The 21,808-nt window shown below is 34.6% G+C and overlaps 1 protein-coding gene across 1 annotated transcript; it reads left to right on the plus strand.

The window, feature by feature from the left end:
* Positions 1 to 11,858: 11,858 nt before the first annotated feature.
* LOC113550898 (centrosomal protein of 78 kDa) lies at positions 11,859 to 13,480 on the plus strand. The gene is given in 3 exon segments (XM_026952850.1): positions 11,859 to 12,238; positions 12,732 to 12,867; positions 12,869 to 13,480. Coding segments are annotated over 3 exon segments (1,128 nt in total).
* Positions 13,481 to 21,808: the final 8,328 nt, after the last annotated feature.

Genomic DNA, 21,808 nt, shown 5'->3' on the forward strand with positions numbered 1-21,808 from the left:
TGTAATGACAATCGAGTACACTTCGGTTTCTCTTTGATTTAACTGTTTACTAAACTGGGGAACGCCAAGCGCAGTAATAAATTACTGCAGTTGCATTAATCGTGACTAGGTTCAGACAATATCTTGTTATAATATATTGTTTCAATTATAATTGTTTAGAAATTTCAGTGTGTGACCTTATTATTATGTTAAATGTTTAAATATCACATATAATATATGACTATTCTAAATATATTGTACATTTAATTGTATCAAACACGACGTTTTTGGCTATTGTTATCTATATTGTATATTAATTATTTTTTATTAGAACTAAAAAAAAAAATTATTATTATTATTATTCTTATAGAGTCGACAAATTTTAATTTTAACAGATCAGGGTACTTGAAATCTATATAGAACGTTTTTAAATTGTTATATATTGTACACTATTTATTTGTTTTAATGTTTCAATTTTTCTGAAAACCGTTCGGTGACAGTATAGGGCGACAACGATTGATTGATTTACTTTTAACAAACGTTTGCTATAACAATGCTCTTCGATTTATCACGTGAACGGACATTATTGTTTTCCCCCAATTCTGTTTTTATTATATTTAACTTTATATTGTTTACGGTGCGTCCGAAAAAATCACCGTCCAACACTCGGTTGACGGCGAATCGTAAACTATCGCCGAACAAGTGATTTTGTCCAAGTGGTACACTCTTCCAATGTTTACGACTTCTGCGGGGTCGTTATGATAATATTCAATGGTCATTTGCAGTTTTTACGCCTGTGGCGCACACAATGTATATAGGGGAATAAATAAATTCATGGCCGATTGGCGTTTAGAGCATGTTTATGTATATATATGCATCTATTGTAAAAACTATGTATAGCTCCTTGACCACCGGCGATCATAAAATAAAAATATAAAATGTATAAAAGTCGTAATAAGTGTGTGTAATAATAATTTTCGAATCGTGATCGTATTATATGACTTTGTTAAACAGCCGTTAAAGAAGCGAAAATAAGTCACGTTCGCAATGAACCGGGGTCGATGTAATAGTGACTTGAGTGGGACCCCGTAGGTCGACGTATAAAAACTTACGGTCGTACAGAATAAAAATAAATAAATGCACTCAAGTACAAGATAATCGATAAATGCACGTTGTACTTGTATTCAATTACGTAACATTCGTAGAAGAACTATTAAATACATCCAACTTACAAGCCCTCGAAGTGATTTAAAAGATATGTATAAAAATCGTTTTGAATGCATTGTTGTTGACGACGAGTATTTGACTAAAATAATGTTAAACCACCGTGTTTTATACTCTATAATAAATTTTATCTTTTACAATAATATTATCAAAAAATAATATATTTACTGAAAATTAATAATTGTCAATTAGTGCATTTATTAATTGAAAAAATTAAAACGTTCGAAAAATGTCGGATGCTGTTAGTTAGTGTTTTCATTTTTGTTATCCGTTTTAGTGATTTTGATCCAATCACGTTAACGTCAATCATAATCTGTTTTGTCCACTAAGCGTCACGTGTCTATTATTTATCAAAGAAAATAATTAGCTTCCTATCCCGTGCAGACGAATAAAGGGCGTAAACCCTTTCGTATCTCCCGATCTTTATTTGATTTTCGGACACTATATAGATGCTGTTTTTTTTAGAGAAAAAAACATTAATTATTAAGTATAAATACTAACTACTTTTAATTACTGAACCCGCATTTTCGGTTCTTATCACGGCTTAATTGACAAATGGTTCATAAAACAGTAAATTATATTTGAAAAGATTAACCATTTTATAGAACTGTATTCCTTTCATAAGAACCAACGTTGCAGAAACATTAAATCGCTAAAACTTTTAAGTATGTCTTAATAATATGTGTCTCGTTGAGTAAAAAGTTACGAAATAAAACCATTTTAACTGTATAGCAATTATTAGAAACTTTATAAGAATTAAACATGAAATACGAGGAAAGGTTTTTTTTCACAAATTAATGATTCGAAATTGATTTGAACTCGAAAAAATGTGTTGAATTCAAAAGTTATTTTCTAAATTACAAATCTGATGGCATAAATTAAATTTTAAATTTGTCATAATACGTATAATAAAAATGACTTGTAACATGGTTACTTCAAACAATAATTTCTAAATGTTTGTATGAGAGTCACAGGGGTTAGTTTTTATCGACATTCACATTTACGTTTTTAGCCCTAAAATCAAATGTCAAATACCTAGGTAGTAGAAATATTCCTTTGTTGTTTTAAACAAATATATGTTTGTGTCTGGTCAAAAGAAATAAAATTATCTTTATAATAATATTAAATCAACCCTTTCAAATGTCACTGTCACTGGAATGTTGTTGAGAAATATCGTAGTTATTTAAAATAAATCCACCAAAGCAACCACATTACATACATTCAACCATAAAGCAAATAAATAGATAAGAGTAGGTGTGAGTATTATAATAAGTATCGAGGGATGGTCGGATTGCAGTTCTTACCTAAATTAAATGGTCAAATTACACTTGAGTTAAAAATAAAAGATAGTGATTAAATTACACTTTGGTTAAAAATGTGTTTCAATAAAAATAAACTTAACTTTTATTTGTGAAAACCCTTATTTCTTTTTCCACTTACAAACTTAGAACTGACAATAATTTTAATTATTGGCGAAGTTAAAAATAAGTTTTATACATATATACCTATTTATTTAATTATATTAATATATACATAATACATATGCTATAAACCTATTATTTATACATATTAAAATAAGACATAATTTTATTTTCAAAGCGTTTCATGAGTTTATTAAATTATGACTATTATTTAAAATTAATTTTATAATAAATAAAATAAAACTGACTACCTATTTATTGAACACATTCATTTAATGAAATGCCCTCAAATCAGTTATAATCTTAAATTCATTTTCTTAAAATATCTACAACATTTTTTGTCACTAAATAATATTTTATAATAATATATGAAAATAATTATTTATTATACCAACAATTCAATTTTAAGTGGAAAGAGTATTTCATATTTTAAAAACATTTGAATTAGGTTTATTAAAAAAAAAAAATATTTGTTGAAACATCTTTTTTGACCGAAATGTATTCGATCAAAAATAATTAAAATTTGACCTTATACTCCAGTGTCGTTTCGGTTGATCCACGTGCCCTGCGGAACCCTTCTAAATTCGAATAGTGTGCATAAAAGCATATTTCATTAGCGAAACGTATTTGACCATTCGATAGATGAGTTCGCTGTGTCGGTCGAGAGTGTAAAAAATAGCCGCATGCTTTTCTACCTCCGAAATGACTTTGAAACTGTTTGACTGTGAAGAAAAAACAGTTGTTTCGTTTCGAACGACAGGTGCGAGTGCGTGTATACGGTAATCGTCAAACCGCATAATATTATGTCAATATACCCAACGGAGCGTCACTCCCTTTTGACGAAGTGGAAACAAAATATAGACACCTACAATAATAGTACACACTGTATGCGTATGACACAAAAAAGAGATTTCAGGGTACTTCGGCGTATGTATAATGATGGTTTGTCGTGATGGACTGAATTAGTTTCCACGTTTTCGGTGGGTGTCTTCATTGGATTAATTCAAAAATCGCATGTGCACACTATTATGGCTGTGTAACAACGCCGCCATATATTATAATACGAACAATAAAACAATAATAATATTGTAGTGAATATTCGTTGATGTGAAAATAATAGACGGTCCGACGACACGGCGCGCGTATTTCGTTTTCACCCCTCGTGCCGACCCGCGTCGATATCTGATTTATAGCAGAAATATTCACATACGATGTTCCGAAAACGTAATATCATTATGCGCTATATTTTCATTAAATTATATTTTATGGTGTTTGTACGCGTTTTGTACGGATTAAAAAAAAACTAAAGTGACTCGGTAGCAGTTGTTGTCGTTCGTGTGTAATTTTCAAAATGATTTATAATATTATGCATAGTGGCCAAAAACGATCGCAATAACTCGTTACACTAAAAATTATGACACAACACGTATATATTTATATTTATACAAGCAGAAACGGCATGTGTTCCACAACTCGTAGAAGACACACACATATATATTTTTCATCGACTGTATAATTTATAAAAATACATTTATCGCGACCAGATAAAACAAAAAATGTGTACAACCATATAGTATATAGAGTTTTTTTTTTAAAAAAAAAAAAGCAAACGATAATATATTTTTATTTGCAGAAAAAAACTTTGTGCCTACCACAATTTCATTTGATTTTCGACTTTTAATTAGATGTGTTTGTTTTCCGGCAAGATGTTTATTTTACATTGAAAAATACTGCACTGCCAGCATCCACGTTTGACGACAACATTCTTGTATTCTACTATTAAATACTACGATAATAATATGTAAGACTTTAGACTACTGCTGTAGCTGTAATACTGAAATTTTACCACCGTGCACGACTCGGTAAAAACATTAGAAACTTTTCGGAAACATTTAATGTTTATAATTCGAGTATATATATATATATATATTCGGTTATGATACACACCCTGACACCCATTACGCGCGGTGCTGATAAATTTTAATTTGACGCGTTTTATATAGAAGGGTACGCGGTACCTATTATTAGCAAAAACGAAACGTAAGGCTACGTCATTATAGTGACTTGAACACAATATTATAATATTTTACGCGTATAATAAAGTTCCACACTCGCCGTATGCACATACGGCGGAAATGGCATATTTTCCTACTAATTGCTGTTTAACATATATCGCTCGGGTCCTATTAACTTGTACGGCAGAGTGTACACGTACGCGGAGTTTATTAAAACGTCCCCCTCGTACGCGATATAATAATAATAATAATAATAATAATAATCGTAGTACAATATTGTTTTTCCGTGTCTTCAAAGCGCGTCGAAAAACGTCGGGCGCGCGAATCTTTTGACTCGTTAACATTTCGGCCGCCACACGTGGAAAGCGGAGTCGTGCGTGTACCGTAGTCGTATACGTTTTCAGACCCACCGCCAAAGGTTAATATGTTAATATTATGGAAAACAAACGCCGAAGAAATGTCATTCGATAATAATTAATTGAAGTTCGTTGTATACGAGCAAACGAGCGCACTGCACGAGTGTTGACGAAGTTTTCGATTATAATAATAATAATAATAATAATAATAATAGAGAAACGGGAGAGAGAACCGTCGCGTATATATATGAATATAGGTCTACACGTCTTGTTGACATTCTCCCCGCAATACTTATCGTCGTCACGTCATCGGCGTACGGTTAGAGACGCGTAAAACTCTCGAAAAACGACGACTGCTGCAGTCTGCTCACGCGGTGTGTGCTTACACGAAAAACAACCATTTGTCTTTCGTATATTTGTCTTTCCCCGAGGACTGTACATTTATTAAAAACGGTGTTGCCTGCCACCTGTACACTATACGGACAGCTTTAAAATAAAAAAAAAAAATAAAAATACGATTTCACCCGTTTCAACCCTTTTGTGTGACGAGGTAGAGATGCTACGCTACGCCATCGCGCCGCCCTATACTACCACACCTGCGTCTAAACGAAGGTTTAGGTCGTACATTTTTATCCCTAACGAGACCCGATCAAAAACAAATAATATCATAACAATAACGATCATAATGACATAATTGTTGACGTTTAGTAAATATTTCGATAGATTTCAAGTATATCGAAAGGACTGATAAACTTATTATACTGCGTATGTACGTAATGACTTTTGTTGAAATCGACATTTAAACAAATATAGCTATTACGATTATAAACTATATTATACTAAACAAAATAAAATAAAAAATTGATTAAAATTAACATTTGTCACAATTCAGCTAATAATACTTAAAGTTTTAATTACATTTTTCAGGTTCACTCTGTAAAATGTTTATTATTATTATATCGAAACTCCATACTGGCTGTAATAGTATTAATTTATGCACGGAATACAATATAATACCATATATTCTGTTGATTTATATTTCTTTAAAGCCTTGTTGAAAAAATTAACATTAATAAAATAATAATAGCTCAGATAAATCACTCCGACTAAAACATACATACGTCGTTGCATGCAGTACATTGTCCATTAAGGGGATGCGTTTTTTTTTTCAATTTTAATTGTCCGACGGTCAATTGAACCGAACGGGTTGTGTGTGGGTCCGGCAAAAACGATATAATAATAATAACATTAATGTAAATCGCGTTAATTGTGGCTTACGTAAAGTGCAGCTCTCCCCCCCCCCTCAAACACCATCCTCACAGTCGTACCGCCGCCAGGAGTATATTTTAAAATGCAGATAAGGTCTAGTGTACACGTTTTAGTTACGGTCCGCCGGCCATTAGACCGATTGGCATGGGATTTTAAACGTAATGCGATTGCCGGCAATGACCGATCAAACAAACGGTATAATTTCAATAAATTGTAGTCGTTTTGTTATCGCGGACGTATAAACGCGCTGGACAGGGGATACGTAAAATCCAAATAAATCTGTGACCATACATATATGTATATAAATAGCAAGATACCTCTAACTACATATATGACGGCTGAAAAACCATTTCTGCATCAAAGCGAACTATATTAAATTAAAGTGAATTGCAACCGTTGTCATTATTATTATTGTTTGTATGCGTAATATTCTGGTCACTTGGGAATTGATTGTACATATTATACAAAATCATAAAACGGATAATAATTTTGTATATTTTGTAATTTGAACATAATAATATAATTGAATATTGTGCGCCGTGCGGGGATAGGTGCAATAAATACGTGCTAGACATTTTATTTAACTTTTGTACATAAATATTATGCACGATTTAAACAATGATAATAATTAATAGTACAATTTCATGAGATTTCGATAATTTTTTTATCGCAAACTATTGTTCTTCTTAAATTGAATATCTAGTCGGGCACAGCGACAAAATAGTGAATTAAAACTTCACGTATAGAGTTACCTAAATGTTTAGTTTATTATTTATTCAAAACTAACGTGATACGTTATTTGTTTTGGGCTTCTGGTTCAGGGAATATCATACTTTTTTACGAGTGATCAAACATCAATAATTATAGAGTAAATCCATTAGTTTTTGTAACTGACGTGACCCGCATAGTTATTAATTGGCTGAGCAATAATTAACGTGTTTATTATTAAAACAATATCATAAACGCGCTATCATATTATTCGACCAACCTAACGTTTCTGCGATCAATTCAAGGTGTTTAATTTATATAATATGAAATAAAATAATTTATGAGAATAAGACTAAAAGTCAATAAGTTGAAGCGAAATGTTTCAAAATCATACATAGATGACTGCGCATCTTAAGTCGTGATCCTCGTCACGTTTTACGCATTTCCATTTGTGTGCAACATAATAATAATGGTTTATTGTCATATGTTTTAACAGCAGTAGGTATCTTTTTTTTTATTCATCGACGTTTCTTTCAATCGCTAAACTAAATTTACCGTGAACGATTCAATTATCATCAGCGACGTCTTGTTGCACTGTGAATTCGTTTATATCAGTCCCGGTGACCTACGACCGGGAACAATCGTATATACATTCGGAGGGTAGTTGGTGGAGGCGGGGGCACCCTCGGAATCATAAAAATCACTCGAAATTTCATTAGGTAATCGATGATGACGACGATATGATTGCCGTGCGCCGACATTTTACACTTATATTTTAACCTAAAACACTATGCACACCATACAGATGAATGTATATATATATACATATACGCGCGGCGCTTGGTGCCGTAAAGCTTTCCGGTCGATTGCGCCAGTGACATCTTTGCACCGTACAAGACGCTGATTTATGCGTAGTTATCGAGTTAAAACGTCCGGAAAAAGAGAGAGGACTCGGCGCGCAACCCGTTTTTTAAACGCCACACCGTCGGATTTATTGCAGCGCCGGGTCTTTATTTCGTTCGACTACATTCGTCATATTACGGCGGTGGCCCTTCTGCGGGAAAAAAAAGGAGAAAAAAAACAAACAGACCAACAACAACTCGAACCCTCAGGATTTTTACGCGCGGGCGTCGTCATATACATATATCATCATACTCGCGCGCGCGCGCGTGTGTGTGTGTGTGTGTGTATATACTTATAAACATATAAATATAATAAACGTGATTTCACCTCGGCACGAGAGAGAGAGACGGAGAGAGAACGAGAGGGACAGAGTGACGGAGCAAACGAGTGAGCCCGTGACTTTTTCACGCCCTCTGCGCGCGCGGACGCCGATGATGAATCGATCGTCTTTTTAAATTTAAACGGAAAAGAAAAAAGAAGAGACGATAAAAACGCGGTTTTTTTTTTCAGATATATATATATGTAGATTCTGTACACTGTATATTATATATGCGCGCACGTATAGAAGAAGGTGCTGCGCCCTCAGACGGGAGACGAGGAATGTGTCGGTACCATCTAAAACCGTTTTACATGTGTTTGACGCGCGTATGATTGATTCCCGCGGCACACACGTCGTCGGCGGGCGGCGGATAGGGTAAAAGAGGAAAATCGAGAAAAAAACCGACGGAAAAAGTATTACGAGATGACGGCGGTGTTTCGCTTCTTTTTTATTTTTTTCACTATTATATTATATTATATATTCCGTCCCGAAATCGTTCTCTGCGTGTGTCACGCGTTTGTATCGCGCGATACCGCCGACCGCGAGCTCCGTATTATACACATACCGCGTACGTGCATTGTCATTATCGCATTGCGCTTTTTCCAGGAAATTAAACGTACACGTCAGCTTTCGTCTCGCTACTCGTCCATTACGCGTGTGCCATCATCGGTTGTCGTAATGTCGACAATGGCACATCATCGTTCGTAGGTGTTACGCGTGTACATTATACGGTGTCGGATATCGCCAAACTTTAGACTTTAAATATGCGATAACGTTGAAATATCAACAATTTTTTAACTCCGTCATAACGACATATTATCACACATTATGTGTACGTTCACATTATATTCTACAGACCATTATTATACTCACACCGTGCGTACTACTGCGGTATTGTGTATAGTCGCGTTAACGAAACTTCACATATATATATATATATAGTTATGCGGTATGTCACACCTGATTGGTTTTACGACATGATAACCTTTAAATAAATATATAGAAGCTCCCGCTGACGTTATAATATACGGGAAGATTCGTCAAGTATGCCCGCTCGGCAGTCGCTTCCCTTTTTCTTTGATAATTCAGTTATTTTAAATCTGACTTATGGGACTTTTAAGCATACCTACTTAAACGCCATATTTTAAATTTTTAAGGTTTTAGACGTTTTACTGTAACTATTTAGGAGTACCTTGTGGTGGTACAAACTTTTGTTTTTCCAATAATAACCTTTTATATACTGTACATTTTATTTAATGAATAATTATTAGATTTTAATTATATAACTTTTTGTAGTACAACAATAGTGGCTTTTGATTGATATAGAGACGAATGACTATGATACTTACTTTCATTTTGTTGTAATTTATAATTTTTTTAAATTATCCAAGCATAAAAAAATAATATATCATTATATCTATTTTATATTTTGGTAAACCATTTTTTAAATACCAATATCTTTAATACAAGCATTTTATAACTGAAAAACTACTCGTTCAAACTTCAGAATCAAGTACTCTGCAATTTTCAAAAAAAAAAAATAAATAATAATAATAATCCACTAAACAATTTACTGCTAAAAAGAAATGAATTACACTAGTGTATAATACACTCGTGTGTAAGTATATTATACAACACACACAATAGAGAATATATTAAAACGTACATTTTAGTAGTTATTATAATAGGTACCTCTAATGGTATCTTTACAAAATAATGCGAAACGTCAATTTTGAAAAATTATCAGTAGAAGTAAAAATATACGAGCAGTAATTTTACGACCTCTGACTTAATGGTCGTATCGGTTTTGTACTGTAAAATAATATTTTTTAAAGTATATCCAACACAAGAAAAAATACTTCCGCAATCGTTTCTCGAAATGAATGTGTCTTTTATCCAAAGCACTATAAAAATAAAATAAATAAAATTTGGTCGTTAGGTGCTCTAGATTTTTGTAATATACTATAAGAACTATCCAATATCGTGCCAAATTGTGGTCGTTTTATATTATAATTATAAACCATATAATAAGCAGAATTGTATTTTTTTTTATTTCAATGAGCAAATGTCATTAGAAGTTATTTTCGAAACATAACAGTTAAATATAAGTACTAAACTAATATTTAGGAACAACCCGATGTTAAGCATATTTTATATGAAAACTATTCAAACTCCATTCGTTACAAAGCAATAACAGTTTGTGAGATTACTGAAATTTGAAAGTTCGTACTTATATATACATGCAGTAAAACCATTTCAATAAAACGTCTTAACGGCCGGGTGGAAATGGTCGTGTATACATAACGTGCGTGTAGTGAATACACTGTTGTACTCTGAATATAGCCTGACTAAATAATGATACGCTCTTTGGCATTAGTTTGTACGCGCTCGAGTGCCAAGAACACGGAGCACCGTCAAATTTATTTGTCATTTACTATACCGAATGCAAAATTATGGAAATGCATTACTCGGATGAGAGAGTTTAGAGAAAGAGTCGATGTAATACTGTCTGTTTTTTTTTTTATTTCTCGTATTTGCGAAAACAGTTTTTTTTTATTCTCAATCAAATGAAACTCTTTTGAACGACAAAGAACGTTATAATTTAAAATTCTTCTGGCGATAAAATAAAATACACAAGGTGGAAAAGAGTATATATATATTATGTATAGAAGGAAAAAACCGCACACACGCCTTGCGCCGAAGGCCCGCCAAAGTGTTCATATATAGTACATGTATAATAATAATAATATACTTAATACAGAACGACGCGGCGGAGAGAGAAGAACCGGTGGTCGTTGATGCGTGCTGGTGAGAGATGAACGCAAAATGATAGGGTGGCTGTAAAAAGATAAGACGGACCGGGTTTTATTATTATTATTTCTTTTTTTTCGTCGTATTATTTTTATCCGATCTAAGGGTCCTGCGGAAGGTTTCCGTTAAAAATTATGTAATCCGGTTGTCAGCGTGGTAAGGGATATCGAAGGAAATCGTCTTTGAAAAAAAATAAAACCCGAAAGAAACGAGTGGCTTGTTTCACACGAAAATTGCGCACCGGAAAAGGGCTCGCGCCAAGTGTCGCGTGAAATTTGTTGTTGAAAGTTGTTATTAAAGCGGTAATAAGACGATAAAAAATGCATAACGAACAGCAGCTGAACGGTGTTCGGGATCAACCGAAACAAAACCGTCGATACCTATACAGAGAAGAAGAAAACACGCTTTACGACATTCAACTTGCACTATATAATATTTTTTCGACGTATGCCGTGCGGACTTGATGCTCTGTTAGCAACATATCATGATAATAGTTGTCAGTTGATCCATAATATGTCTACACTTTGACGGCAGATAGACCCATAATATGGTGTTATCGTCATAGATACAAGTTTGTGTTGTAAAAAAAATATTAAACGTATTTTTTTCCTTTTGGAATCATAATATTTTCTCGGCGTGTTTATAAATTGTCATAGCACGAAAGTGTATTCTTTTTTCGCCTATTCGGCTTAAACATGTAAACTTTTAATTATTATATAATATATTCGATTGCATTGTTTTATAAACACTATTCAAAACTTATTTTAAGAACAAATAACACATGTTCAGTTTCATTCTTCCGAAAATTACTCAAATTTTTCCAAACTAATATACTAAACTGTTGACTTTGACCATGTCGGTTACGGGACAGATTAATTCGTCCAAATCGAATATCTCTAGAATATCATCTCTTAAAGATAAACGTAAGCCGTCGTTATCTACTATAAAGTCTAATGAATCGTTAGAGAGTTCGGAAAAACACAAGTTTGGATTGACATACACAGAAGTTTGTAGCAAGTACAAGACACGTCCAGTGCCGTGGGTGAAATGTAGTGGTAAAACAAACTCTATTGAAATATTGGGCGATCGTATGAAGGCTGACGAATGGCTGGCCGTTATGGAAGCATTAAGTACTGATACTAGTACCCATTATGTACGCATAAAAAATAAACGTTACACGGAACAGTTGTTGAAAAATTACGATACATTCTGTAGTGTCGCTGGAGCTCCCAAGTGAGTAATATTCAAATTGAAACGAAATATTTAAAAAAAAATTGTGGATATATATATAAAGTAGATATTATATCTATAACTATAATAATTTATGTAATTAAATATGATAAATTATCTTAAATGATAACCAAAAATTGAGAACAAATGAAATTAATAATATAAATCAATTCGTGATCTATATTAGCACGTAGAAATAAAATAAGCGGAACTCGGCTGAAAATATTTTTAGAAATAACAACCAACATTTAGGTAGCTAATAAAATATGTATTTTGTAATTATGGCAATATTTACAATATTTTTTAGAAAAATGTATTTTATTGCTTTCGTATAAATATTATAATTTTTTCATTTCTATTATTTTTAATAGAACACATCGTAAAAATGGTATAGTAAATACAATATTAACTACGCATCAAATACCAATGAATTATTTTTACATTGCCGTTGTACTGTTATATTATTACTGTCACTATAGTCGTGATCGTTTTTCAGAAACGTTCTTTCTGTGACCACATTATACGTGGTACGCCTAATCGCAACTTCCATCCACGAAGTATTGATCAACACGACCGCACTTGTTTGCCTTGAACTGGAAAACGTGCTTTTCGACGAACATGCTTTAGGAAGTACTTATAACCGGTATCGACACCAACCAAACGCTCCAGCACTTGTCCCTGGCCTACAGCCGCATTGGGGACAGCGCCTGTCTAACGCTTTGCCGGATACTCAGGGACAAACCGAACATCCGATCCGTGAATCTTTCCGGATGTTGCATAAGCCGTAAGTCGGCTACATCTGGTCTGTTGGACGTGATAAAAAAACAACAGGTCAAGCGGCACGAAGAATGTTGGGCGCACTCGCTTAGACACAGGATTGCCAATCCGGATATCATGCACGGGCTGCGGAGGTTGACACTGAACGACAATACCGCGATCGGCGACGCGGGAGTTGCCGACTTATTCGAATCGTTAAAGGACGACTATTACGTGAAAGCTGTGGACCTGCAGAATTGCGGACTCACGGATCGTGGTGCTCAGTTGGCGTTGTCCACGTTGATGATCAACGACACGCTGGTTGTATTAGACATTAGGAAAAATGCTGCCATATCGTCGGCCATGTTGGAGGCGATCATGACTAGATTGTACGAGAATAACGTCAAAAAAACGGAGACTAAACAGTGGAAATGGACCAAACTTGGCCGCGAAAATGTATTCGAATCGTCATGCACATTATTGAATTGACAAAAAGTCCGACGAGAAACATAAATAAATATAGGAAAAAAACATAACATACTGTTCAATTTATTTTTGGCGTCTCCGGCATTCGGATAGTTTATCGATAGAGTTTAGGAAACGGATTTCCCGTGAAAAGTTAATAAAAGAAAATACCGAAGAATTTCTTCTTCGTCTACTTCTTTTCCACCCGCCCTTGAGCTTAACAGTCCGGAAAATACGTTGATTCAATTCGACACACTGTTTGCTGTTAAAAGCTTTCAATTCTTTTTTTTCCTTAGGGTTCCAAATAGCAATGTATACACATACACACACATTTTCTCTTTTCGATTTGTAAGAGAAATGAATGGAAATCGAAAAGATAACACTATATAATAATATATAAGCTACGTAATACACCAAGAAACCAATTCTAGTCTGTTTATTAAATATAAGGTGATAAAAATTAAACCAACAATTGTCAATTTCACTCTCACCTCTAAATTACCGACATAGGAAAAATAAACTATAAAATATTTTTTTTTTAATATTACCTAATTTGAAATGTATTATAATATATTTTGTCTTATTACTTACAATGTGATCGATTTTTACAAAACAATTGTGTTCGTTAACTGAGATTTATAAGTACTTATTAGTATTTATAAGTTCACTAAATGATTTATAAAAATATGTACGTGATATATTATAAGCTTTTTAAAGTTTATTCATATTAATAATTAATATTTATAATGTATTTTAAATATAATATAATATAATAGTTATGAATATTATTTTTTGAATGTATTATCAACAAACTAAAAACGTATGGAAATGAATACATACAATAATTTGCATTAAAAAAAAAAAAACAAGCAGTATCGTCATAAATATTAATTGTATTACTACAATTTAGATAAATAAAAATACAAAATATATCATACAACATAGGACAAATTTCAATTATCTTAAAATTTCGTTCTAAATTAAAAATAAAAAACTACAGTGGATAAGTAGTAACTTTATTTTTTTATAATCCCTCTTGTGGTCGCTGCACATAATAATGTTTATATTATATACAATATTATTGAATATACTATGGCAACGTCTAAAGAAAGTAAAACCTATATGAACACCATTTTTCAATAATCAAAATGGGACGTGTCTCCGACGTCTGTTTCCGGACGGACGACACAGTGGTCGAATGACTTACGGGATGAGGGATACAAACAACCCGGACCGGAACCAATTACCTATCCGTCGTCGGACAGCACACCCTTCCACTTGTTTGCACAAGACATGGCCTGGTTTCCTCAGTGTACACAAGACCATGCAGTTGTTTGCTTTTAATTCCGTCGGCGTTTCGATTAAATCCGTTGTGTCCGACATATTCCTCAGTAATTGATTTCTTCGGAAAATCCGCCGCGTGTATATAATACTCCCGGGGAAAGACTGCGCGCGTCGAAAATAATCACGTCCTATAAGCACGTGTAAACTTCGGTCTTTCACTCTTTCCGCAGCTATAGAGACCCCTATGGTCCACACTCCCCGCTCTCAGAACTCTACCTCTCCCACTCGGCACTGCTCCCCGTCATGCCGTCTTCCGCGACGAAATTCAATTTTTTTACGCCGTATTTTCGAAAAGTTTATATTACGTACGGTTTATGACGACGCGTTCGGCAATATACAGCGGACTATATAATGTAGTATAAGCGTGGTTTTAATAATATTTGCGACCGAAAACCGGCGGATATATATATATATATATAGTATACGTAGACGACCCCGACGCGGATTCCGTTATTGTCACGTCTTCCGGTCGACATTGACAGATGTATCGGAGGAAATCGCGCATCCCACGATTTTCGGACGGACGCGTGCGGGCGGTAGTGTGCCGTGCCCGGGAATATCGGAGAGAGGAAATAACCGGGCCGGAGAATATACCTCGAGAACACCGCGAGGAAAAGATGACAAATAGTCGCCGCTGCCGATGCGGACCTACAACGTTCATCATTCATCTGCCCGCGTCGCGCCGGTACGTGGTCGTGCACTAAGTGTTAAGTTCCACTGCCGCCCTCGGCCGACGTTTCGGGGATGGCGGGGTTTTTTCGCATCATAAATCAAAAGGCGTGTCGGACACTTTGTGTTTAGGAAAAACCTTCGGCTTTTTCTTGACGGCGTTCGCCCCGCCGCCGTAATATTATAATCGTCCAATAAACCCAATTTGCCACGGACACCGCGCCGCCATCATAAATATTCCGGATGACGTGATTCTACACGTAACCGTATACCGCTTTTCTATCGGGTTACACATTATTATAATACGGACGAGTGTGTATGTATATGTTAGCGCAGACCATTATTGAAATGATGACGGTGGTCGTGTCTTCAGTAACGTCGTCGCGTGGGCGATTCTTTCAACTTGCCGCTGAATCAATTAACTATTATTATTATATTGTGTATGTCAGGACTCCAGAGTTGTATGTTACGTTATCCAAATATTATGTTGTATCGTTATTATTATTATTATTATTCATTTTACATTTGACTTTTCGTAATAAAAATTTGTGAGAAATCAAAGATTTGAAAATGTGAACTACCTTATAAAGTTAAAAATTCTAAAAAGTTGATTACAAGTTGATATTAGTGAGGTAACAATAGTATTTGTAAGTAGATTTTTATGAGTTAGTGGGAAGATTAATTTTCAAAAGTCGTTATCAGTATAGGTTTTTATTTATTCGTGACATATTTGGTAGATTTATATATTAAAATAAAATATTATATTTATAATTCATAATATGTATAAAATATTCGTAATATATAATATTATTTACATATATATTTATTATATACTTAATAGGTAAAACGTGAATAATTATCAAAATATCAAAAACTATTTTAAAACACAAAAAAAAAATTAAACCAATAACACTCCATATCAATTAGCGAATTACACCAACAACTACTCCTATAATCTTATTTAATATATTATCTCGAATGTCGATTTAATTATTTAACACAACGATATGACCTTATATTTGTAAATGATAAATCTATCAACGTGATTCCATCTCACTGCAGACGAAATTTGCGTTTGAACTTAAAATCAAAATATATAGTCTAAGGGTATTTTGCCTTTGAAAGGATTCAATCTTATCAATTAAATAAATCTGTTAGGGGCTTCGGCTTTCAATTAGAACTCGTTAGAACTCACCATCAACTCGGTATACTATGTTATATTATATTCCTATATATTATCGGTTTCGGTACTATGTCATTTAAACGTCTCGCTAATAGTTTAAATCTCTCCGCTATAAGTAAAATTTATCAAATACCTAGATAATACTGTAATAGTAATGATAATTTTAAACAAATAATAATAATTTAAATTTTTTGCAAAACAATTAGAAGAAGAACTTTAAAAAAAAATTATCGATTATAAATATGGTACTTATGCATGAATGTATTGATGATACGTGATCAACATACTTTATTATTGATATAATAATAAAAAAGATATTGTTATTATTAAAAAAAAAAAAAGGTATATTTTTATAGAACACGCGAACAATATAAGGCATATGACATGTTACTCCATTACAATGTCTCGCAATAACTTTTTTTTATCTGTAAACAGAAATACTGCAAGACGCGGAGAGGAGGCATCGAAATGATAATATATAATATCACTGTAGTACTACCCGCACTATTTTTATTATTATTTATGTATACGAAACGATGTTTATCGAGACGCCATTAGGATTAATATTTGCATGCCATTATGCGGAATGGGATGTATTTCGTGAAATTCGGAAAACGTCAACATTATTATTATATACAACGACACCGCGTATGCCCCTCCTGTAACAAATGGATGTCGTCGTCGTCGTTGTTGTTATACCGTTGATAAACGCGAGAAATCACGCACACGCACACGCCCGAGGTGAACCCCCGCGGAGACCCGAATGGCGTTTACGTCGAATTTGCATTGCCGAGTCGCGTTCGTACAACACACGCATCGCGTCGTGCATGTACGCGCGATTCGCCACAGACAACCCGATATAATAATATTACGATGCCGGTTTACTAGATGTACATACATATATCATTATCATGTACGACGATGGATCGCCATTTGCTCGATGGTGCGGAATCGTCGTAAGGCGCGAGCGCGACGATCATTTGCACGCTCTTCTCCGGCGGCGGCGGCGGCGGCGGCATCCGGCGCGTATAATAAAATAACAGCGGGACCGGCGCGTCGTGGGGGTGGGGGCGAGAGAGTAATAGTGATATATTCAAATAAAACCGAACAGACGTTCGAATCGGATTCGCCTCCGCCGCCGCCGCCGCGCGTTAATAAATTATTCACGAAATAAAAACGTATTTTTCGTTTATTTTTATTATTATTTTTTTTTTTTTTTTTTTAGGTGTCCTACACTCACTCATCCCGCGCGCGCACACTGTCCCTCGCTCGCGATTTATTTTTTTCACCAGAAAAACCCTCGTCCCGGAAGCACCGGAGCACCGTGCATCGCGTCGTCATCGTCGGCATCGGTAGCGTTTTACGACGAGCGCGCTGCTATTAAACGGAATTAGTTATGCAACCCGGCTCGATCGACACACGCGCGCGCATATGTCGAACAGGAAGTAAAGGGTGCTATTACACACGCACGTACATGCGTACGTACGTAGTATTACTACCCCGGGGAAAGATATTGTTGCGCGCGGAAAAAAAAAATAATAATAATAAAAATAAAACGGCATCGGCATAGGTATATGTATATTATTATCATTGCACGCAGTAATAGTGGTAGTAATAGCAGAGCAGTAAACCGTTATCTGTTTTCGTGCGGGATGTGGGCCCGGCGAGTTTATTGCGCGTCATTTGTATATCATTATTCAACAACGAACGGAGGTCCGTTGTTTTCCCGCGTTACACCCGCGCGACGACCGTACTCGGCGGCGGCGGCCAGAGGAAAACCGAACGCCACACGGAGTTCGCGTGAAATTCCATATGTCCCATAGAATTCGCGAGACCATCGAATTTTAATCGAGTTTATTGGTAACAATATGCAATGTTTATTAAAAAACATTGAGAGGAATGAGGATTATATATCAAGTACATAACGCGACTCGAACGACCGGAGTCGAAGCGTGTCGGTCATTCCCAATTAGTTATATCGATATTAGTTTTAAGAAGCTGCAATCGTTACAGTTCCGTGCACTAAAGTGATCCATTTAACATACAGAAGACACTATTTCTGTTATTTCGTTATTTCTGTAAACACTTTCGTTTTAAAAAATAATTATAATATGTTGCAAAAGAACTATTTTTTATCGTTGATATATTTTTAATTGATTTATGTACATTTTTAATTTAATATTCCTAAGCAAAACGTTATTTGAATTACTTTTATCTGGAAAAAAAAATCAAATTTTAGACTATTAGTCTGTTACAGTATATTACAGTATATTTACAGTATATTTATAAATCATCCGTCTGGTTGTATTCTTCTTCTTTACACTATTATAATAATATACTATATATTTATAATGTATAACCAACCTTAAATACTTATCACTATTGTTATTAATAATTATTATCCAAATTTATTATGGTTTTTACAGTAAATAATATGAATGTTTTATGTAAGATATAATAATCAGAAATATAGCTTTTTATCGGATTAAAAATTAAAACATTAATTTTTCGTAATCATTAAAAATGGCCAACATATTATAAGCTAATCGAAGTGTAAATATATTAAAAATTAAAATTACAGATATATTTTCATCTTGCATTCAATTATGGTTCGGTATGTTTTAAAGTTTAGTCAGAAGAGTTGATCAGTATAAAATTAGTGAGCGGATTATGTACGATGACAAACACTCTGCATATTTAATTATTAAATTTTTATCCTGATTAATTATTAAAATGTATAGTTACCAAGGGAATATTTGATTAGAAAAAAATCGTGTTTGTGCAATTCTTAAAGATGCCGTGTAATCCGACCCGTCTATAAACACTTGACATTATAATTACATAGTACCTACGTAACGCGTTCATTAAAGATCGCACTTAATTGTAATGCTCTTGTAACGCGTATAGTGTTATTACACATTTCAGTAAACGGTCGGGGTTGGGTCGGTGGTGATTGTAGGCGGTAGCGCCGACGTTTCTATGAATAATACATATAAAAACGACATCCCACAGGAACGACCGGTGTGGGGGGGGGGAGGCGAAAAAACCGTAAAGCCCAGAGCAAAGTAGTTGACAGTTAATTTTCGCCAGAGCTGAAAGCTCCGCACGCCCGCGCGTGTATTAACCGACTACTGTGATTAAAGCTGAAATCGAATTTAACGCCGGAGCACAAAAGAGGCGCGAAAGCTATTCGGTTACACTATATACACCGGGCGCGAAAATTACAAAAGGCCGGGTGGACCGGAGTGGTGGCGATGGTGGTGGTAAAAACTCGAGTCGACTTGAAAGGAATATTTCCCTTATTAATGTGCACATAAGTCGTCCTCGCGGAGATTTCATGAAACATTAATGTGTCTGCACGGCGGTTCAATTAACCGATTACCGAGTTCTTTGATAGCTTCAAAGGGTGTAATTAAAAAACGTCCCGAGTGGTTTTTTTTTTTTATTTTTCCTTCCGCGTATTATTATTTATTATTACTTTTTTCATCCCAACGCTCTTGTATATTATACGTATACGTATACTTCCGTCGGTATCTTCTCATCGGCGGCGCCTCTTTGAGCTTCCCTCGCACGAATCACGTAGTTATCGCGTTTCCGTGTGTGTGTGTACATATATATAGGTAGAAGAGAGGTGTCGGGTGTTCGATCTTTAATGGGTTTCTCTCTTAGCAACTCACTCACCCTCGCCTGCCTCAGCCGCAGTTTCAGTATTTTTTTTATATATTTTTCTACCAGATTACTCGCCGATACGGTCGCAGTTTATCTGTGCGGTCTCGTCCATTCGCGCGTCCCAGTGTGTACGTACGCGTAAACGTAATTAACGATTTATTTATTCTTTTGCTTCAACGCTGTTTATCAATTAACCACGGATAGCATTCTTCGACGCCTACACACAATAAAGTTTCGAGACTCGCCGAGACCATTTCGTGTATTAAATTTCACCGTACACCTATCATTTAATATCCGTACAGTCTAAACAAGCGTATAAACCGCCATAACAGCGCCATTTCTGCAAGTCAGTAAAATGATTTTAAACTTCTGATCCGTGGATATATAACTTTTAACGGCCTTTTCGTCCTACTGGCGTTTATCGATTGAAATCAAAGAGTATGCTCAATATATGCCCGTATATATATGTAATGGTAAACAAATTTTAAGCTACTACAATTAAAAGTGTATAATATACATTACTATATTCTATTTCAGATCGATAGACAAGACGTTAATTTAGAATTTTTAGGATCTCTCCTGATTAATAGGTACTGAGAATTTTCAGTTTTGACTCCCCCTTCGTAAAATAAGTGCCAACTAGATCCAATTTTCCTCCCGAAACTTCTATAAAAGTCTTTGACTAGAAAACTTTTTCTACTGTGAAAAATGTTTCTTGTAACAATTAATATAACAAACATAAAAAATAATTTTAAGTGCAATGCATTCATCGCTTCATTCAGAATCTAAAACGTGGTATACTTTGTATAGTCTCCTATCCAAAGTATGCTACCTCTTATCACACTTAAAGCTAATATGAGCCACAACTATCAAGTGTAGCGCTCTGCACAATCTAATAAACTGTCATGTCTTTATGTTTTACGTAGCTCCCTAGGATATATACGTGTATTCGATTTGATGTTTAAGTGTATAATATTACAATAGCGTTGTTATAATTCTACACATGAAAACGAATAGCCGCGTTTTATAATGTTCGGCGTACTGGACAGCGAACTGCGCGTGGTGCCCTGAAGGATTCCGGTCAGTGTCAATATATGATACGGTATTAACGTAACCATTAACAAGGCGAAACAATATTTTCACGTACATAACGTAGTTAAAAACACATGTATGGGTGTACGGGTACTCGAGAGGAAGTGGGTGTTAAACTGTATATTAAATCTACCGGATGTGGGTCGAATGCCGCGTTACGTTGGTATATATCATATATATAGCTAAAACTTAGTACTTACAATATACAGCGTGCCGCGCGCGTATATAATGCATATTATTGCGTGTATTCGCACTTCCTAGTATTAATATTATACTTGTTTACATATATATATATATACATATGAAAATTTTGGTCCATTACGATTTTGAATTAAACTAAGGATTAAATTATATCGCGGGGTCAAAACCTATCGCGTGTATAATCCGTGTCCTGT

The sequence above is a fragment of the Rhopalosiphum maidis genome, chromosome 2, assembly GCF_003676215.2.
Source record: "Rhopalosiphum maidis isolate BTI-1 chromosome 2, ASM367621v3, whole genome shotgun sequence".
NCBI lineage: Eukaryota > Metazoa > Arthropoda > Insecta > Hemiptera > Aphididae > Rhopalosiphum > Rhopalosiphum maidis.